Source organism: Cherax quadricarinatus, chromosome 67 (genome assembly GCF_038502225.1).
Source record: "Cherax quadricarinatus isolate ZL_2023a chromosome 67, ASM3850222v1, whole genome shotgun sequence".
NCBI classification, from domain to species: Eukaryota; Metazoa; Arthropoda; class Malacostraca; order Decapoda; family Parastacidae; genus Cherax; species Cherax quadricarinatus.
In genome coordinates this window covers 20,404,504-20,428,077 of record NC_091358.1, presented here as the reverse complement: position 1 = coordinate 20,428,077, position 23,574 = coordinate 20,404,504, and the positions used below count along the sequence as shown (strand labels likewise).

At 40.5% G+C, this 23,574-nt stretch overlaps 1 protein-coding gene across 2 annotated transcripts in view; it reads left to right on the top strand.

Annotated features, from left to right (window-relative positions):
• The window catches only part of LOC138854699 (uncharacterized), a 201,473-nt gene that overhangs the window by 138,822 nt on the left and 39,077 nt on the right, over window positions 1-23,574 (top strand). For both annotated transcript variants that reach the window (XM_070099439.1, XM_070099438.1), the window contains exon 4: window positions 19,469-19,584. In XM_070099439.1, the coding sequence (XP_069955540.1) occupies window positions 19,469-19,584 (116 nt within the window). The remainder of the gene's footprint in view (window positions 1-19,468; window positions 19,585-23,574) is intronic.

Genomic DNA, 23,574 nt, shown 5'->3' with positions numbered 1-23,574 from the left:
GGTTACGAACGCCCCACCATGCGAATTTTTCAGGATACGAACTGTCGTTCGATCGATTTTTTGCTTCAGGATACGAAAGAAATTTCAGGATGCGAACTTTCCCTTCTAGGGAGGTTCCTTAAATAAATAAATAAATAAAATATATATTTCTTTGCAAAGGTTACAATATGTGTTGACATATATAACAAGAATAATCCCAAATTTATTTATTTATTTATTTATTTATTTATTTATTTATTTATTTATTTAATGTCTTTGCAAACAGTACATTGAGATTGTGTATATACAATAATGGGTTGCAATACAAAGAGAGCCTCTATTATGCCTTGGCATTATAGACCAACTTAACATTATTGACTTACATTCTACTTAATACTAAGGAGTAGTATATCATAGTTGTTCAGTAGGAAAGTAATTATGTCATAGTTGTACAGTAGAATATTAATTATAAATGAATCAAAATTTGTATAATACAAAGATATACGTATTTATATTCTAAAATGCTTTTGTGAAAAACGACGATTCAATTATATTCCTGTCAACAATGGATAAAAGGTTCAATGTGATTGTTTCAGTTATGATGTGGGAGTACATAGGTGAGTAAGTGTGTACAGTGGACCCCCGCATAACGATTACCTCCGAATGCGACCAATTATGTAAGTGTATTTATGTAAGTGCGTTTGTACGTGTATGTTTGGGGGTCTGAAATGGACTAATCTACTTCACAATATTCCTTATGGGAACAAATTCGGTCAGTACTGGCACCTGAACATACTTCTGGAGTGAAAAAATATCGTTAACCGGGGGTCCACTGTACTGAGTATTTAGCATTTAGTCTAGGGTGATTAAGTGGCTTTTGAGAAGAGTCTTAAATTGATTTTCAGACTGGGTTACTTTAATATCTTCTGGTAATGAATTCCATATTTTGGGGCCCTTTATGTGCATAGAGTTTTTACACAGTGTGATATGGACACGAGGTATATCAAAAAGTGATCTGTGTCTTGTGTTGTGGTCATGTGTCTTGTTTAGGTTGGTGAGGAGAAGTTTGAGTGGAGGGTTTATATTTGCGTGCATTGTTCTATGTATGTAGTAGGCACATGAATAAGTATGGATGTTCTTAATGGTAAGCAGATTCAGACTTTTGAAAATTAGTGGAGTATGCTGGCAGGAGTGGGAATTTGTTATCATTCTTACTGCTGCCTTTTGCTGGGTTATTAGGGGTTTTAGGTGGTTGGATGTTGTTGATCCCCATGCACAAATTCCATATGTAAGATAAGGGTATACGAGTGAATGGTACAGTGTGAGGAGAGATGATTGTGGAACGTAGTACCTTATCTTTGATAGTATACCTACAGTCTTGGAGATTTTCTTGGTTATTTGTTGTATGTGTGTCCGGAACTTAAGGCTACTGTCAAGGTGGATACCTAGGAATTTTCCCTCTGAGTCTTGTGACTGATGATCCATTTAGCGTAATGTTAATTGGATCATTTGCAGCATTGTTTCCAAACTGAAGGAAAATAAATATGTAGTGTCATCTGCAAATAATATGGGTTTGAGTAGCTGTGATGCATTCGGTAGATCGTTGATGTAGATGAGAAAGAGGAGTGGTCCTAGGACGCTTCCTTGTGGGACTCTTACTGTGATTGGTTGGGTGGAGGAGTTTGCCTCATTTGCATACACATATTGAGTTCTGTTACTAAGGTATGAGTTTAGGTAGTTGAGGGAGTGGCCTCTGATACCATAGTGCATTAATTTGGTCATTGGTCCAAAGAGAGGCATATATAGGTGTATCAAAAGAGGGGATGGGCAGTTAAGAAATCAATATATTCAATTAAAGAGAGAAATAAAAAAAGGTATAAGAAGAGCAAAAAGGGATTATGAGGCTAAGATCACAAGGGATTCAAAGACTAACCCAAAAGGGTTCTTTCTGGTATACAGAAGTAAGATTAGGGACAAGATAGACCCACTTAAGAGTAACCTAGGTCAGATTACTGACAGTGATAAGGATATGTGTGAAATTCCCAGTACCTACTTCCTCTCAGTTTCTACCCAGGAAAACACTAGCAAAATTCCTGAAATAATAGATTATATAGAACAGGACAATAATAAATTATGCACAATTGCGGTAACTAGTGACATGGTCCTCAGGCAAATAGAGAAATTAAAACCTAACAAATCCCCAGGTCCTGATGAACTGTTTGCAAGGGTGTTAAAGGAATGTAAAGAAGAACTTAGCAAACCTTTGGCTAATCTTTTCAACATATAACTACAAACTGGCATAGGGCCTGATAAGTGGAAAAGGGCAAATGTAATACCTATTTACAAGGCAGGTGACAGGTCCTTAGCTTCGAACTATAGTCCAATAAGCCTTACCTCCATAGTGGGAAAATTTATGGAATCAATAATTGCCGAAGCAATTCGTAGCCATCTTGATAGGCATAAATTGATTAATGAATCCCAACACGGCTTTACAAAGGGGCGTTCCTGTCTTACGAATTTGCTAACTTTTTTCACTAAGGTGTTTGAGGAGGTAGATCATGGTAATGGATATGGTATTGTGTATATGGACTTCAGTAAGGCTTTCGATAGAGTTCCACATCAGAGGCTCTTGAGGAAACTTAGGGCACACGGAATAGGAGGAGAAATTTTTTCCTGGTTAGAGGCATGGCTGACAAATAGGCAGCAGAGAGTTTGCATAAATGGGGGAAATTCAGAATTGGGGCACATCACAAGCGGTGTTCCGCAGGGGTCAGTTTTGGGCCCGTTGTTGTTCACAATTTACATAAATGACATAGATGAGGGAATAAATAGCGACATAAGCAAATTTGAGGAAACTTAGGGCACATTGGTGGAATGATGATGTAAAGAGAGTAGTAAGGGAGAAAAAGTTAGCGGAATTTTTAGGAAGTGAGAAATATTTTTGGTGAAGCCTGGAGAGTTAGAGGCATGGCTGACAAATAGGCAGCAGAGAGTTTGCAGAAATTATGGGGGAAATGCATCAAAGAATGCAAAAATTATAGGGGGATAAGTCTGTTGAGTGTACCTGGTAAAGTGTATGGTAGAGTTATAATTGAAAGAATTAAGAGTAAGACGGAGAATAGGATAGCAGATGAACAAGGAGGCTTTAGGAAACATCACAAGCGGTGTTCCGCAGGGGTCAGTAGTTTTAGGGCCCGAGGGTCTTGTTGTTGTTCACAATTTACATTTGGTAGGGTGTGCAAAAGAAGAAAATAAATGACAAAAAGATAGATGAAAGATTGGATTGGAGGGAATAAATAGCGAATTGATGAGGGAAAAAGAGTGAGTGGTGCATTAAGTCTGTGGAGACAAAGAACTTTGTCCTTGGAAAAGAGGGGAATTTGCTGATGGGTGACACCAAAATAGGCCATTCAATTTACTCTAATGAGGACCATAGAGCACTTCAAGATGATTTGAATAGACTGATGCAATGGTTGGAGAAATGGCAGACGCAGTTTAATATAGACAAATGCAAAATTTTAAATGTTGGACAGGAAAATAACCATGCCACATATAAACTAAATACGTAGTGTGGATCTTAATACTACTGATTGTGATAAGGATTTAGGAGTTCTGGTTAGCAGTAATCTAAAACCAAGGCAACAGTGCATTAGTGTTCTCAATAAAGCTAACAGAATCCTTGGCTTCATATCTAGAAGTATAAATAATAGAAGTCCTCAGGTTGTTCTTCAACTCTATATATCCTTGGTTAGGCCTCATTTGGATTATGCTGTGCAGTTCTGGTCACCGTATTACAGAAAGGATATAAATGCACTGGAAAACATAGGAGGATGACAAAGATGATCCCATGTATCAGGAATCTTCCCTATGAGGATAGACTGAGGGCCCTGAATTCGCGCTCTCTCGAAAGGCATAGAGTTAGGTGGGATATGATCGAGGTGTATAAATGATAAACAGGAATAAATAAAGGGGATTTAAATAGTGTGCTGAAAATTTCTAGCCAAGACAGGACTCGCAGGAATTGTTTCAAGTTGGAAAAATTCAGATTCAGGAAGGATATTGGAAAGTACTGGTTTGATAATAGAGTTGTGGATGAGTGGAACAAACTCCTGAGTACAGTTATTGAGGCTAAAACGTTGTGTAACTTTAAAAATAGGTTAGATAAATACATGAGTGGGTATGGGTGGGTGTGAGCGGGACCTGACTAGCTTGTGCTACTAGCCATGATGCAGTGTTCCTTCCTTAAGTAGAAGTGAGCTGATTTTGGTGGATCATTGGGCTAATGCAGGGGGGGGCACATGGACCTGCTTTGCATGGGCCTGTTGCAGTGTTCCTTCTTTCTTATGTTCTTACATAATATGATTGGAGCGAAAAAAGCCACTATCATGCCGAGTCATTTCAGGCAGAAATGCCTACTTAACCCTTTGAGGGTCGACAGGTCCTCTCCGAAACTCGTTCTCAGGGTCAGCCAAATTTCAAAAAAAAAAAAAAAATTATTTTTTCTTATGAAAAATAGTTTTTTTTTTTTCTAAATATTATAGGCTAAACAAAAAAATTTTACCGTCAATACTTACCGAGATATGGAGGCGTGAAGTTTGCCAAAATTGAACAACATCTGGTAACATCGCCGACTGCCGTCACCCGGTATTTTTCTATTTACGTTTTTATGTACTATTTTCAATTATTTTTCAATTTTTCTTTTTCTGAGTAACTTTTATGACCTCTGAGGCCAACATGATCAGTATTTTGTAAGTTATTTCTTTTTCAATACTACACAATAAGGGCGTAAACACTGTTGTCATTATTTTGTTTACAAAAAATATTTACACAAACAAACGATATGAAATGTTGCTTATTACTATTTTTCTATACAGTGGACCCCCGGTTAACAATATTTTTTCACTCCAGAAGTATGTTCAGGTGCCAGTACTGACCGAATTTGTTCCCATAAGAAATATTGTGAAGTAGATTAGTCCATTTCAGACCCCCAAACATACACGTACAAACGCACTTACATAAATACACTTACATAATTGGTCGCATTCGGAGGTAATCGTTATGCGGGGGTCCACTGTATTTTATATACACATATACAGTCACAGGGAATGTTTCTAGAAGTTCTGCAGCCTGTGGAACTCTTTGAAACATGGTGTCATGCACAGTGGTGTTTTACATTCCTCACACATAAAACGAGTGTCTCTGCGTTGTTGTGGGCGTTTTTTTGTATGTGAACAGATGTAACACCTCTTCTGAGCCTTTTTCTTGAAAGCAGTAGCAGGCACTTTTACCAGGAAGTGATCACCATGCTTCAGACGAGCAGGTAGTTGTTGATAATTTGGTGGGCGGTCAATTGCAGGTGCTGTTCCTTGGTACTTGAATACTATTTGTCTGATGACAGACAAACAGAATTCGCCATACTGTGGTTTGTTTCTGGTCCTCATCTTATACATATTATAAGCATTGAGCATGGAAATGTCCAGAAGATGGAAAAACAGTTTGATGTACCACTTATAACTCTTGCGAACACAATCAGCAAACCCAATCTGCATGTCACATTTGTCCACTGAACGCATGTTGAAGGTGTAATCAATCACAGCTGCAGGTTTTAGAATGGGTTCATTGCTCTCTCTATGCTGCCTGCCACTGTCTGCCATTTCATTAGGGTGAACTGATGACAACAGTGTGACATCTCGTTTGCCATGCCACCGAAATGCCATGATGCCATTGGCAGCAAATGCCTGCACCTCACCTCTACGAGTGCCAGCGTCAAACCTGGGCACATGTTTCCGATTTGCACGCACTGTGCCACACACATCTGTCATGTTCACTCGCAAAAAATCACTGAGTGAGGAGCTTGTGTACCAGTTATCTGTATATAATATATGCCCCCTTACCAAGGTATGGTTCTATCATTGTTCTAACCACATCACCTGAGATGCCCAATAACTTCCTGGTATTTTGCAATGTATAACTTCCAGTGTACACAATAATATCCAATACCAGACCACTGTAACAATCACAAAGCACAAACAACTTTATACCAGTGTTTCCTCTTGCTTGGTATGTACTGCTTGAAAGAGAGTCTTCCTTTGAACAGAATCAAAGACTCGTCAATTAAAAGCTTCCTGAAGGGATAAAAATGCATACTGAATTTCTCTTTCAGATACACAAACACATTCCTAATCTTATATAACCTGTCAGTTCTGTCAGGCCTGGTTTTGTCTGAGAAATGAAGCATACGTAACATTAGCACAAATCGATTCACTGGCATTATATCACTGAAACCTGGGGTTGCAATCAGGCAGTCTGTTGACCAGTATGATTTCACTTTGTGCTTATACACATGTGGCATAAGCATTATTGTGGCAAAGAAAAGATACATCTCAGCCACAGTTGCCTCCTTCCACTGGTGTAGACGTGATTTTGGTGAAAGTAATGTGTTTGCCATGGTGTACTCGTAGTATGTGTTGCTTTCCATGACAATACTTTCCATCAGTGGTTCGTCAAAGAATAACTCGAAACATTCCAGTTCAGTGGCATTGTTCCCAAGTGTACAAGATGGCCGTATTCCACTTTGGCTGTCATCAAACTGGTGGGCATTTGGAACAAAATTGACAGCTTCCTGCCAATCCCAGGTGCGGTCTGCTGGTGGGTACTGGACAATGACAGGTGGTTGTGGTTGTGGAGGTTGTGGTTGTGGAGGGTGGTGTGGTGGGTGGGTGGGGGATGGTGGCCTTTGTTGTAGATCAGCTGAGGCAGCGGCGTGGGTGGCAGTGTGGGTGGCAGCATGGCTCACTGCTGGTGCCTCACTGCCGGCACCACTACCACCACGCACATTTTCCATCCCAATTGCAACAGTATCATCGTCATTTTCACTCTTTGTTCCTGTTGTACAGCCACAGGATGTACTCCGAGATGCACTCCTTCCCATTGGAATAGCATATGGCACACTACCAGAGCGCATATATCGTCGTACATACTGACCCTTCACTGGGGAATATTGCACTTCACTATCACTACTGGAACTAGTTTGAAGAGCTTGTAGTTCATATTCACTATCACTATCATCACCCATGCTCTCATCTGAGTCTGGGATTTGGGAAAATAGAAGTTTCCTCTTGGATTCTGGTACAGCTGAACGTGAACAAGACGGCCCAGCACCAGAGGTGGAAGGCTGAGGGTCGTCTGGGTTTTCCTCACTATTACCGATATTATGGTCATTAGTTTCGGTCAAAACCTCACCAAAACCTTGAAACTCATCTTCACTGTCACTGGGGAACAAAAGTGTCCCAATTCGCCGAGGAGTGAGGAGCTTCTTACCGCGAGGCATGGTGGACATTGTTTACTAAGATGGTGTTCCCACAATGCACCACTGGGTCCCAGATTTTTTTTCTACCGCGCACACCGACCACACAGACCCATTCTCTCACATGTAGGCCTACCAGCCTTTTCCCACGAGATTTGACGGCGCTAGAATTTGTGCGTACTAGTACGTCAAAAACCCCTACGCGTAAGACGTACTAGTACGTCCGAAACCCTCAAAGGGTTAAGACTACTACTTTAGTTTAGACAGGTGAAAAGTGTACTAGTAGTAGTTACCAATGTTTTGCTGATGGTGGCACCAACTACTGGCAGCCTTTTGAAGTTTCTCCTTACTGTTGTTATTATTATTACTATTATATTATATTATTATAGTTATAATAATATTATTATATTATTATTATTATTATTATTAGTAGTAGTAGTAGTAGTAGTACGTACGTATGTGGTGAGGGGCTGTTGATCTGGGGAATTTGATCTGTGTTCCAGATCCCTAAATTAATAATAATACAGTGGGCTCTTGTTTTTCGCAATTAATCCATTCTTGGAAGTGTGACTGTTATTGAAATTGACGATTTTTGAATCCATTTTCCCCATAAGAAATAATGTAAATATAATTAATCCGTTCCTGACACCCAGAAGTATTAAAACAAAATTTTTTTTTACGTGAAATATAGATGTAGTACATAAACAATACAATGGGACATAATGAATGAAACATTAACAGCATAACACTTACCTTTATTGGCGATTCTTCTTAGTGTATGGAAGACTGGAGGAGGAGAGAGATTGAATTAGTTACTGTTTGTAAGGGGAATCCCCTTCCATCAACACCTCAGGTACCAAGTTTTTTCTGGGGTTACTTCTCTTCTCTTTGTTTCTTAATGCCACTAGGACCAGCTTGAGAGTCATTGTACACCTGTGGCACTAAATACTTGTCCAGAGAGCTCTGTTTCTGGCATCTCTTTAAAACTTCCCTAAAATGGGCCAAGACTTCGTCACTGTACAAGTTTCCGATATGGCTTGCAACAGCCTTGTCAGGGTGATGTTTCTCCATAAATTTTTCCGTCCTACCCCACATTTTAAAAATCTCCTTAATTTCTGAAGAAGGCAACTTTTTCCATCTCTCTTCCTCCTCCTCTGCAGCAATATTCTGAGCTGCGATCTGTTGATCTTCCTGCTGAAGCTCTTGCAGCTCCTCAGTGGTTAGCTCTTCTTTGTGGTCCTCCACCAACTCTTCCACATCCTCCAAACTCACATCCAACCCCATGGAACTCCCTAATGCCACAATAGATTTCACAACTGTCATAGGCTCATCAGGGTCAGCCCCAAACCCTTCAAAATCCCTCTTGTGGACACTGGCCACAACTTTCTCCAAGCAGAGTTCAAAGTCCTGGTAGTCACTCCCTCCCAAGCCTTACCTATAAAGCTTATGCAATGGAGGATACTGAAGTGATCTTTCCAAAACTCTCTTAGGGTCAAGTGAGTGTCTGAGGTCACAACAAGGCACCTTTGAAACATTGCTTTGGTGTAGAGTTTTTTAAAGTTTGAAATGATCTACTGGTCTATGGGCTAGAGGAGAGGAGTGGTATTAGGGGGCAAGAACTTTACTGTGATGAACCCATACTCCTCCCAGAATTAGGTCATCCAAGTTTGGAGGATGAGCAGGTGCATTGTCCATTAGCAGGAGGCACTTGAGATCCAATTTCTTTTCCAGGCGGTAATTCTTCACACTAGGGCCAAACACTTCATTGAACCACTCGATGAAAATTTCCCTCGTGACCCATGCCTTATTATTAGCTTTCCAAAACACACACAATTTACTCTTCATAACATTGTTTTTCCTGTACACACTGGGATTTTCAGAATGGTATACTAGTAACAGCTTCACTTTGAAATCTCCACTAGCATTAGCACAGAACATGAGCGTCAGTCTGACTTTCATAAGCTTGTGTCCTGGCAGTCCCTTTTCCTCCTGAGTAATGTAGGTCCTCTTTGGCCTGTTTCATCACAATTGAACACTTGTTCAGGTTTCAATCCTGCAGCCTCTATGTACTTCTTGAATTCACTTACGAATTTTTTAGCTGCAATTTTGTCTGAACTGGCAGCCTCGCCATGCCTTATCACACTGTGTATGCCACTATGGTTCTTAAATCTCTCAAACCAGCCATTGCTGGCCTTAAATTCACAAATATCAGTACTCATTGCAGGCAATTTCCTTACAAGATTGTCATGCAACTGTCTAGCCTTTTCACAAATAAGCGACTGCATAAGACGTAGAATGAAAGGTGGGTAAAGCAGCTGGAACTGATGGGATCATGACAGAAATGTTAAATGCAGGGGGGAATATAGTGTTGGGGTGGTTGGTATTTTTGTTTAATAAATGTATGAAAGAGGGGAAGGTACCTAGGGATTGGCAGAGAGCATGTATAGTCCCTATATATAAAGGGAAGGGGGACAAAAGAGATTGTAAAAATTATAGAGGAATAAGTTTACTGAGTATACCAGGAAAAGTGTACAGTAGGGTTATTATTGAAACAATTAGAGGTAAGACAGAATGTAGGATTGCAGATGAGCAAGGAGGTTTCAGAGTAGGTAGGGGATGTGTAGATCAAGTATTTACATTGAGGCATATATGTGAACAGTATTTAGATAAAGGTAGGGAAGTTTTTATTGCATTTATGGATTTAGAAAAGGCGTATGTAGAGTGGATAGGAGAGCAATGTGGCAGATGTTGCAAGTACAGTGGACCCCCGGTTTACGATCAGCTCCCAATGCGACCAATTATGTAAGTACGTTTGTATGTGTATGTTTGGGGGTCTGAAATGGACTAATCTAATTCACAATATTCCTTATGGGAACAAATTCGGTCAGTACTGGCACCTGAACATACTTCTGGAATGAAATAATATCGTAAACCGGGGGTCCACTGTATATGGAATAGGTGGCAAGTTACTAAATGCTGTAAAGAGTTTTTATGAGGATAATGAGGCTTAGGTTAGGGTGTGTAGAAGAGAGGGAGAATACTTCCCAGTAAAAGTAGGTCTTAGACAGGGATGTGTAATGTCACCATGGTTGTTTAATATATTTATAGATGGGGTTGTAAAAGAAGTAAATGCTAGGGTGTTCGGGAGAGGGGTGGGTTTAGATTATGGGGAATCAAATACAAAATGGGAATTGACACAGTTGCTTTTTGCTGATGATACTGTGCGCATGGGGGATTCTAAAGAAAAATTGCAAAGGTTAGTGGATGAGTTTGGGAGTGTGTGTAAAGGTAGAAAGTTGAAAGTGAACATAGAAAAGAGTAAAGTGATGCGGGTATCAAATGATTTAGATAAAGAAAAATTGGATATCAAATTGGGGAGGAGGAGTATGGAAGAAGTGAATGTTTTCAGATACTTGGGAGTTGACGTGTCGGCGGATGGATTTATGAAGGATGAGGTTAATCATAGAATTGATGAGGGAAAAAAGGTGAGTGGTGCGTTGAGGTATATGTGGAGATAAAAAAACGTTATCTATGGAGGCAAAGAAGGGAATGTATGAACGTATAGTAGTACCAACACTCTTATATGGGTGTGAAGCTTGGGTTGTGAATGCAGCAGCGAGGAGGCGGTTGGAGGCAGTAGAGATGTCCTGTCTAAGGGCAATGTGTGGTGTAAATATTATGCAGAAAATTTGAAGTGTGGAAATTAGGAGAAGGTGTGGAGTTAATAAAAGTATTAGTCAAGAGGGCTGAAGAGGGGTTGTTGAGGTGGTTTGGTCATTTAGAGAGAATGGATCAAAGTAGAATGACATGGAGAGCGTATAAATCTGTAGGGGAAGGAAGGCAGGGTAGGGGTTGTCCTCGAAAATGTTGGAGGGAGGGGGTAAAGGAGGTTTTGTGGGCGAGGGGCTTGGACTTCCAGCAAGCGTGTGTGAGCGTGTTAGAGAGTGAATGGAGACGAATGGTATTTGGGACCTGATGATCTGTTGGAGTGTGAGCAGGGTAATGTTTAGTGAAGGGATTCAGGGAAACCAGTTATTTTTATATAGCCGGACTTGAGTCCTGGAAATGGGAAGTACAATGCCTGCACTCTAAAGGAGGGGTTTCGGGATATTAGCAGTTTGGAGGGGTATGTTGTGTATCTTTATAGGTATATGCTTCTAAACTGTTGCGTTCTGAGCACCTCTGCAAAAACAGTGATTATGTGTGAGTGAGGTGAAAGTGTTGAATGATGATGAAAGTATTTTCTTTTTGGGGATTTTCTTTCTTTTTTGAGTCACCCTGCCTCGGTGGGAGACGGCTGACTTGTTAAAAAAAAAAAAAAAGATATCTCCTGCTAATTGTTTCTCGTTTATCCACACCAATAATAACTTCTCAACATCTTCGAGTACTGGTGATCTCATTTTTGTCAGCATATTTACCCCCTGGCAAGACAGTGATGGAGTGAATGATGGTGAAAGTTTTTCTTTTTCGGGCCACCCTGCCTTGGTGGGAATCGGCCGGTGTGATAATAAAAAAAATATTTACCCCCTTTGCAACAACAGCTTCCTTGATTTCCTTTTTCTTGGCCACGATGGAAGCTATGGTTGTATGGGGTTTCTTATACATCCTGGCCAGTTTGGCCATACGTACGCCACTTTTATATTGTTCAATGATGTTTTTCTTGAATTCAATCGTATTTCTCACTTTCTTTACCAAAGGCCTGGCACTTGGAGCCATGGTAGCTTATTTAGCAGTTGCAAGCACTAAAATGAATGGAATACAGTGGACCCCCGGTTAACGATATTTTTTCACTCCATAAGTATGTTCAGGTGCCAGTACTGACCGAATTTATTCCCATAAGGAATATTGTGAAGTAGATTATTCCTTTCAGACCCCCAAACATACACGAACAAACGCACTTACATAAATACACTTATATAATTGGACGCATTTGGAGGTAATCGTTATGCGGGGGTCCACTGTACAGTGGAACCTCTACTTATGAGTTTAATCCGTTCCATGACCTTGCTCGCAACTGGATTTGCTCGTTTGCAGAGTCAATTTTCCTCATTTAAATTAATTGAAATGGAATTAATTCATTCCAGTGGAATTCCAGGCACGAGAAAATACTTGAATAATTTTCCCAATATCAACTCTACAGCTTATTTATCAATCACATTTTATGTAATATGACATAATAAACAATATTAACCCTTGACTGTTTACGCCGTATAAATACTAAGTCTTGCGCGCCACTGTTTCTGACGTATTTATATGCACAAATTCTAGCGGCTTCATATCAAGCAGGAAAGGCTTGGTAGGCCTACATGAGAGAGAATGGGTCTCAGTGGTGGATGTGCACCCTGTGAAAAAAATCTGGGACTCAGTGGTGCATTGTGGGAACGCCATCTTGGTAGTCCATTTTCACCATGCCTCGCAGTAAGAAGTACCTCACTCCTTGGCGGATTGGAGGTCTTTTGTTCCCAAGTGATAGCTCTAACAGCGATGAAAATGTCAGTGACAGTGAATTCCATGGTTTTGAAGCGAGTGTGACCGAAAAAAGTGCCCAGGATAACGTAATTAGTGATGAAAACCCAGATGACCCACAACCTTCCACCTCTGGTGCTGGGCCGGCTTGTTCACGTTCACGTTCACCTGTACCTGGACGAAAGAGGAAACTATTTGGTTGTGTACAAGACCTAGATGTTAGCAGTGAATGTGATAGTGATAGTGATTTCAAGGTTATTGAAAACAGTTCTAGTTGTGACAGTGAGGGTGAATATTCCCCATTGAAGTGGCAGTATGTACGACGTAGCATGCAGTCTGGTAGTATTTCATATGCTGTTCCAAGGGGAAGGAGTACATCTCTGAGCACATCCCATGGCCCTACACCACGAACTGATAGTGAAGATGACGATATTGTTACGATGGGTATGAATGATGTGAGTGAGGGAGCAGGCAGTGGTGGTGATAGCGATGGTGGCACGACCCATGTGGCACCAGCAGTGGGCCACGCTACTACCCACGCTGCTGACTCGGCACAACAACAACCAGCCTCACCCAACCCCACACTCCCACAACCTACACAACCACAACCTGCACAACCACAACCACGTTACAATATCCAGAACCCACCAGCAGACCGCATCTGGGATTGGCAGGAAGGTGACGAGTTTGTTCCCAGTCCCCATGACTTTGATGAAACACAAAGTGGAATAAAGCCATCATGTCCACTTGGGAACAATGCTAGTGAACTGCAATGCTTTGAGTTATTTTTCGATGAACCCCTGATGGACATTATTGTCAGGGAAACCAACACATGCTATGAATACACCATGGCAAATACAAATCTCTCACCAAGATCACAGCTACAGCAGTGGAAGGAGACAACTGTGGCAAAGATGTACCTGTTTTTTGCCACAATAATGCTTATGCCACATGTGTATAAGCACACTGTCACCACATACTGGGCAACAGAATGCCTGATTTCAACTCCAGGTTTTAGTGACATTATAGGTGTCAATTGTTTCCTGATACTGTTACGTATGTTACACTTTTCAGACAAAACCAGGCCTGACAGAACCGACAGGTTATATAAGATCAGAAATGTTGTTATGTATATGAAACAAAAGTGCTGCATGTATTTTTATCCCTTCAGGAAGCTTGTTATTGACGAGTCCTTGATTTTATTCAAAGGAAGCCTCTCATTCAAGCAATATATACAAAGCAAGAGGAAATGCTTTGGTATAAAGTTATTTGTACTGTGTGATTGCAGAAGTGGTCTAGTTTTGGATATCATTGTGTACACTGGCAGTATTACTTTGAGGGATACCATGAAGTTATTGGATATCTCTTGTGATGTGGTTAGAACAATGATAGAACCATATCTTGGTAAGGGGCATATGTTATTTACTGATAACTGGTACACAAGCCCCTTACTCAGTGATTTCTTGCGAGTGAACTTGACAGACGTGTGTGGCACAGTGCGTGGTAATCGTAAACGTATGCCTAGGTTCAACGCTGGCACTCACAGAGGTGTGGTGCAAGCCTTTGCTGCCAATAACATCATGGCATTTCGGTGGCATGACAAACATGATGTCACATTGTTGACATCAGTTCACCGAAATGAAGTGGCACACAGTGGCAGGCACAACAGAGAGACCAATGAACCTATTCTAAAGCCTGCAACTGTCATGGACTACAACCTCAATATGCGCTTAGTGGACAAATGTGACATGCAGATTGGGTTTGCTGATTGTGTACGCAAGAGTTATAAGTGGTATATAAAACTTTTTTTCCATCGTGTTGATATCTCCATGCTAAATGCTTATAACATATACAAGTTGAAGACCAACAAAACACCAAAATATGGTGAATTTTGTTTGTCAGTAATCAGACAAATAATCGCAAAGTACCAAGGAGCAACACCAGCAATAGACCAGCGCCCACGAAATTACCAACACACGCCATCTCGTTTCAGGCCTGGTGATCACTACCCCATACAACTGCCTCCTACTACTGCCAAGAAAAATGCTCAGAAGAGGTGTTATGTATGTACACACACCACAAAATGCCCACAAACACGCAGAGACACTCGTTTTATGTGTGAGGAGTATCAAGTGCCACTCTGCATATACCCATGTTTCAAAGAGTTCCACAAGCTGCAGCAGTTCTAGGAACATGTTCAGTGACTGTACATATGTATATATATTATGGAACAATAGTAATAACATTGTTTTGTATTGTTTGTTTGTGTAAACAAAGTGTATACACAAACTAATAGTGATAAAGTTTGTTCTGTTATTGTGTTGTAAACAATGAGTGTATATTTGAACAATGCACCTTACATTGGTCTCACAGGCCACATAAGTTACCTGGAAAAGAAAAATATTGGAAAATACAAGAAACTTTTGAATTAAGAGTAAATAAAAGAATACCGGGTGGGTGGCAGTCGCCGCTGTTGCCGTACGCACCTCACTTTCTGCCAACTTTGCGGCTCTATATCTTGGTAAGTACTGATGGCAAAAATTTTTTTTAGGCTTAAAACACTCAGTAAAATAATCCTAACATTTTCATAAGAAAAAATAATTTTTTTTTTCGAATATTTTGCGACATAGAATGACAGTTTCAGAAAGGGGCCTGTGACAGTCAAAGGGTTAATAACATAGAAACATGATATGTACACTAGAATGAATAAAATACACGTCATTAGGTATGTGGCTAGTGGTGGTGACAGCAGCCATTGTTGTTGGGGTTTATAGGGCCACCACAGCGGCCATTCCTGCTCCTGACTACATGTGTACAGAACCTAGGATAACCCCAAAAAAAAGTCAGACAGAGTGACTTATAAGTGCTACACTCTTAATGCTTCACTTAATTGCTACACTCGTAATGCTACACTTAATTGCTACACTCTTAATGCTACACTTTGCCACTGCTGCTTCATGTTGTCTGCCACTGCTACCTCATGATGTCTGCCACTGCTGTTTCATGTTGTCTGCCACTGCTACCTCATGATGTCTGCCACTGCTGCTTCATGTTGTCTGCCACTGCTGTTTCATGTTGTCTGCCACTGCTACCTCATGATGTCTGCCACTGCTGCTTCATGTTGTCTGCCACTGCTACCTCATGATGTCTGCCACTGCTGCTTCATGTTGTCTGCCATTGCTACCTCATGATGTCTGCCACTGTTGTTTCATGGTATCTGCTACTGCTACCTCATGATGTGTGCCACTGCTGCTTCATGTTGTCTGCCACTGCTGCTTCATGTTGTCTGCCACTGATGTCGCCAGAGAATCGAACATTTCTGCTGTTTTGAGCTCAATTTCAAGGTACTTTTCATCGTGAAACCAATTGAAATCATATTTATTTTTGTAATATATCTTCCATTCTATCACATGAGACCAAATAAAACGAGAATACAACCATAAAAACCATACGAAAATATACCACTAAGGGGAGGCTAATGGCTGAGAAGTGAACTCCGTTATTTATGGTCCGATTTCTTTCATTTTTGGTGTATGTTAAGAAGCATCTTTTCATCATACATTGCCCAAGTTTCAATAAGATAGTCCAACAAACAACTGAGATCCAATTCCCTAGATCAAGAGCAATAGCCCCCTCACCAGTGTCAATTGACCTCCCTTGAGGCCCACTCGCCTCTGGAAATTTTGCTCGCGTCTAGAAGCAAAAAATCGACCGAGCAGCTGCTTGTATCTGAAAAAACTCGCACGTGGACGCACTTGTAAGTAGAAGTTCCACTGTATTATGAAATATTTTGTATGAACAAGTGAGCGGACCGTCACTCACTGGTAAACAGTGCCACACTGGCTGGGAAGGGAGGGTGAGGCGGCTTGGAGCCATGTGTACACGTCTGGGATGAACGACTACAGTGGACCCCCGATTAACGATATTTTTTCACTCCAGAAGTATGTTCAGGTGCCAGTACTGACCGAATTTGTTCCCATAAGGAATATTGTGAAGTAGATTAGTCCATTTCAGACCCCTAAACATACACGTACAAATGCACTTATATAAATACACTTACATAATTGGTCGCATTGGGAGGTGATCGTTAAGCGGGGGTCCACTGTATTTGCGAGTCAAATGACGATTCGTGAGCCAATGTTTTGACGAAAATAACGTTATGATTTCCAAAAATTATGACTATCGAGCCTTACGATTATCGAGGGACCACTGTAATAATAGAAATAATTATTATCATTATTATTATAATAATACTAATAATAATGGTAATACATAATAATAATTGCATATAATAATATATGTAGTATATAATAATAATAATATATAATATAATAATACGTAATAGTGCAATAATAATTATAATAATAATAGTGCATTTATGTACGTACTACGTATGATTTAGTTTGACAACACCACCACCAGATAGTGTCAATCAAAACAATGGTCACAAGTGCACATATGCTTACAGAGCTACCCTCATGGTGCAAGGAATTCTCGTGATTTCCTCATGTTTTGAGCAGTTAATTCGCCAGATTTCTTTCTTCTGACCATGGGTTCTAAGAAAGCAAGTGCAATGGACAGTGCTGAGAAGAAAAAGAGGATGATTTGCATGGAATTAAAGCAAGAAATGATTAATAAGCACAGACTAGGTACGAAGGTTGAGGACTTAGTGAGTTGAGTACAAGCGTAGCCCCTCTACTATATGTACAATACTAAAGCAGGAGGAGTCTATAAAGGCTATAGCACCAGCAAAGGGCATTACAGTAATTTCTAAGCAGTGGACCTCTGTCAATGAAAAGATGGAAAAACTGCTGTTGACATGGTTGATGGAGAAACAGCTCACAGGAGATACGTAGTGTAGTGAGATAAACAAAAATTGTACATAGCAGTTCTTAAGATTATTATTATTATAATAATCAAGGGGGAAGCACTAAACCCGTAGGATTATACAGCATGGGGGGGGCTATTCAGGCTTAATTTGGGGAACTGGAGCACAGATCCAATTCCCTAAATCAAGAGCCCCTCAACCATCATCAAGGAACCTTCCTTGAGGGGCAGTTCTTAAGAAAAGTGTGAGCTCCTGACAGGATATGCCACTCTTCATTTCTTCTCCAAAGTATGTAAATGCTGTGTGTACACCAGATCTAATTCAGTTAGCCTCACAAACTCCGTTTTCTCTTAAAACACCTCTGATGTTTTCATAGCAAGAATGCGCAACCACTCCCGACCACAATCCTCCTCCCTCCACCATCCATGTAATGACATATTTTATTCATTCTAGAGTGTATATCAGGTTTCTATGTTATTTATATTGTTTATTATGTCATATAAGATGAATTGTGACAAATAAATAAGCTGTAAAGTTGATATTAGGGTTTTTTTGTCATGCCTCCCGAGAGCAGGAATTCAGCTGGAATGAATTAATTGCATTTGAATTAATTTAAATGAGGAAAATTGACCTAGCATACGAACAAATCAGGATACGAACAAGTTCACAGAATGGATTAAATTTGTAACCCGAGGTTCCACTGTACTTATAAGAGGTGATATATTAGCCTATAGAGCCTTCATCACTAAATTAGACTTATGATTACTAGTTGATAGATGTAATGTGGCAACATCGGACATAGGCAGATATATCATGTTACAGCCTTCCACCAACTCTTAGCTTCTCTGCACCATTTTCTCACCTCTGAAATTGCTGGGAAAACAACACTTGCTGATGTTTAATTTTCCACAACATTCACCAAAAAATTATTTCTCAACCACCCAAATTTACATCACAGTCACCCAGATTTATATAAACATCACCCAAATTTACATCAGAATCACCCAGATTTATATAATCCCCCAAATCTTCATTACAGTCACCCAAATTTACATCACATTCACCCAGATTTATATAACAATCACCCAAATTTACATCACAATTACCCAGATTTATATAATCCCCCAAATTTACATAACAGTTACCCAAATTTACATCACAGTCACCCAGATTTACATTACAATCACAAAAATTTACACATCGCTTGGCATTTCCACCTACTACATCTCCAATCCTCCTACCACACTAAAGACTGTACTCCATCTCCTTGTCCATGACTACCAATAACCAGCTTAACTCCAGATCCTCAAAACAAGATTCCCATGACAAACTTAGCTCCTCCATTGCCTCCCCTTACCACCCGAGACCACACACTCCCCCATCACCCATACTCTAACTCCTGGACACTGCCTCCTTCCCCCACTCCTTTCCGTCACCCATACTCTAGCTCCTGGACAGCACAGGACAATAAAGGGTCATAATTGGAAGTTGTAAACCTCAGATGAGTCACAAGGATGTTAGGAAATATTTCTTCAGCCTTAGAATTGTCAGGAAGTGGAACAGTCTAGAGAGTGAAGTAGTGGAGGCAGGAAACATACACAGCTTTAAGAAGAGATACAATAAAGCTCTTGGAGCAGGGAGAGAGTGGACCTAGTAGCGACCAGTGAAGAGCTGGGGCCAGAAGCTATGATTTGGCCCCTTCAACCACATGCAGGTGAGTACATATAGGTGTGTGTGTGCACACTTATATGTATTTTTCCCCTCTCCCTCCCTCCCCCCCCCCACTCCCCCCCCCACTCTCCCTCCCTCCACTCCCCCCCACTCTCCCTCCCCCTCTCACACACTCAGTCATATAATTTATGATTGTTATTAATTTTACATGTTTTCAGAGAGTTGTTCCCATACTACAAGGTGCGCTGGAAGACCTCCTACACCTACATCTCCAAGCTAACCAGTAGTGGCGAGTTTGAACTCATCTTCCTCAAGAAGAAGAGGCACTTGGAAGGTAAATGCTAAAGTAATATTAAAAAATAAAGAGAAGCAGTTCTGTAACAAACAATTTCACAGTTAGTTTTAAAAGCTTGAATTCATTTTGTTCATAAAGCTTGAGAGGACAGCTTGTCCCAGTGTTCTGCTACCCTCAAAACAAAATTTACAGCACCATTATTTGTGTTGCACCTCTTTCCTTGGAGTTTCATACATGAATAAGCATCACTTACGAGACTGGAAGTCATGATGTTTTGGTCCAACTTGACTAGTCACACAGAAGCAAAAATGAAAGAGGGACATTGTAAATATGGGGGGAGGGGGTGCTGCTACCTTCCATGTGCAGTACTTCACTCCACCCATCCTTCAGTGTGTAGGTACTGTACTACTACCACCACCACCCATCCTTCAGTGTGTACGTACTGTACTACTACCACCACCACCCATCCTTCAGTGTGTATGTACTGTACTACCACCACCACCCAACTTTCAGTGTATAGATATTGTGCTACCACCATCCATCCTTCAGAGTACAGGGACTGTATCACCACCCAACCTTCAGAGTACAGGTACTGTATCACCACCACAATCCTTCAGAGTACAGGTCAGGTACTGTACTACCACCACCAACACCTTCTTTCGGAGTACAGGTCAGGTACTGTACTACCACCACCACCAGTATTATTCAGAGTACAGGTACTATACCACCACCAGTATAATTCAGAGTACAGGTACTATACCACCACCACCACTGTCCTTGAGAGTACAGTACTACCAAGAACACAACCCATCCTTAACTCTTTGACTATCACAAGCCCCTTTCTGAAACTGTCATTCTATGTTGCAAAATTTTTGGAAAAAAAAAATTAATTTATGAAATAATAGATAATCTTTTCCCGATGATAATGACACCAGAAGTACGAAATTTGGTCGAAAACTCTACGGAATTATGCTTCCGCGAAGTTAGCGGTCTCGGCAACATATACACATCGGCGATTTCGCTGATTTTGAGCCCTGTTTTTGGCCAATTCCGTTGTTCCAGTTGACCAAACTCATAGCTGTTTCTTTAGAACTCCATTTTTTCTATCAGTTGAGTACAAGAAACTGCTCATTTACTGATTTGAACTACCCAATAAAGTGGTCAGAAATTGGCAATTTGGCCGATTTCACGCAAATTAAAAAAGATGCTAATTTCAAAATAGGGTCCAGAATAAACAATGTAGACATTCTTGGTACTAAAATAACATATCCTCTCTTCATTAGTCACGTCTCTAGGCCCCTCTTGTATTACTATTGCTTTCTATTTTGATTTTGTATTCATGCAAAAAATACAAAATTTACTGTTATGCAGGCTACTGCGTTATTGTAAAAATGGTATAAATAATGTCAGTGCACTAGTGAAAGAATATTAGACTCCCCACTTGATGTGTATTGGACGTGTGGTGTGATTTTCTTACTTCTGAACATTGGTAAAAATTGAACATTTCCACTACTTTGAGCTCAATTTCAAGGTCGTTTTCATCGTGAAACTAATCAAAATCATCTCTATTTCTGTAATATGTTTTCCATTTTATCAAGTGAGACCATGAAAACGAGAATACAACGATAAATACTATATGAAAATACACCTCAAAGTCGGCGTTTTAATCCAAAAAAAATGGTCAGTTTTTTTTCTCTCATTATGCGCTGCGTGCTGCGGGATTTTTTTATGTGGTGCACACTGACCACACAGACCCATTCTCTCACATGTGGGCCTACCAGCTTTCTCCTGCTTGATTTCAAGCCACTAGAATTATTGAGTATATATACGTCTGAAACACTGGCTCATAAGACGTATATATACGACCAAAACAGTCAAAGGGTTAAGAGTACAGGTACTGTACTACCACCACCACTACCCAGCCTTCAGGATACAGATACTGTACTACCACCACCACCACCATCCTTCAGAGTGCAGGTACTGTACTACCACCTCCACAACCACCACCATCATCCTTCAGAGTACAGGTACTGTACTAGCAACATCACTACCACCCATCCTCCAGAGTATAGGTACTGTACTACCGCCACCGTGACCCATCCTTCAGAGTGCAGGTACTGTACTACCTCAACCACCACCATCCTTCAGAAGGCAGGTACTGTACTACCACCACTACCACCCATCCTTCAGAGTACAGGTACTGTACTCTACCATCACCACCACCATCCTTCAGAGTGCAGGTACTGTACTTCCACCACCACCATCCTTCAGACTGCAGGTACAGTTAACCCTCGACCAGCGAAGGCATCATCTAACAAAAAAATCGCCTAACGAAGCGTTTTAGCGTAAAAATTTTGGCTAGGCCAATGATGAAAAACTGGACTTAAACATTCGTCCCGAATGTGTCCGCCTCTCTGTCCAGGCTGAGCGCGCCTCAGCTGCCCTGCCTTCAGCTAGTGTGCCATTGTTTACAAGCCAGGATGGACAGTTTCACGCATACATGTGATATATTTTGTATTATTCCATTGTTTTTAGTGCTTGTAACTGCTAAATAAGCCACCATGGGCCCAAAGAAAGCTTCTAGTGCCAACCCTGTGGTAAAAAGGGTGAGAAATACAGTGGACCCTCGGCTAACGATATTAATCCATTCCAGAGAGCTTGTTGTTAGACAAAATTATCGTTAGCTGAATTAATTTTCCCCATAAGAAATAATGGAAATCAAATTAATCCATTCCTGACACCCCAAAGTATGAAAAAAAAAATTTTACCACATGAAATATACATTTTCCTACACCCAAAAAGAAGAAGACATACACAATTACTACTGTACTAAACAAAGAATACAGGACACTTACCTTATTGAAGATCTGATGATGATTGATGAGATGGGAGGAGGGGAGTTGGTGGAAGTTGCTATTGTTTGGAAGGGGAATCCCCTTCCATGAGGACTTGAGGTAGCAAGTCCTTTTCCGGGGTTACTTCCCTTCTTTTTTTAACCCTTTGAGGGTCGACAGGCCCTCTCCGAGACTCGTTCTCAGGGTCGGCCAAATTAAAAAAAAAAAAAATTCTTACGAAAAGATAGAGAACCTTTCCCGATCATAATGACACCAAAAGTATGAAATTTGACGAAAAACTTATGGAATTATGCTCTCGCGAAGTTAGCGGTCCCTGTGATGTTTACGCATCGGCGATTTTGCCCACTTTGAGCCCCATTTTTGGCCAATTCCACTGTACTAGTCGACATAAAACATGAATATTTCTCTAGAACTCCATTTTTTCTATTGAATGAGTGCAAGAAACCACCCATTTATCAATTTCAACTATCCAGTACAGTGGTCAGAATTTAGCAATTTTGCCAATTTCACGCAAATTTCAAAAGATGCCAATTTCCGAATAGGGTCCAGAATAAACAAGAAAGACATTCCTGGCACTAAAATGACATTTCCTCTGTTCGTTAGTCACGTCTCAGGACCCCTCTTATATTTCTTTGCTTTCCACTTTGAATTTTTATTCTCACAAAAAATAGAAGATTTACTGTTATGCAGACTACTGCATTAGTGTAAAAAATGTATAAATAATATTGGTGCACTTGTAAAAGACTATTAGACTCACCAGTTGACGTGTATTGGACGCTTGGCATGATTTGTTTACTTTTGAACTTCGGTAAATATCGAACATTTCTGCTACTTTGAGCTCAATTTCAAGGTACTTTTCATTGTAAAACCAGTCAAAATCATCTCAATTTCTGTAATATGTCTTCCATTCTATAAAATGAGACCAAGAAAACTAGAATACAACAATAAATACCATACGAAAATACAGTGCAAAGTCGTTTTATTCCAAAAAAACTGTCAGTTTTTTTTTCTCATTACGCACTGTGTGCTGCAGGATTTTTTTCATACTGTGCACACTGAACACATAGACCCATTCTTTCATATGTAGGTCTACCAGCTTTCTCCCACTAGATTTGAGGGCGATAGAATTTAGGCGCACTGGTACGTCAAAAACCCTGGGTCGTAAGCCGTACTA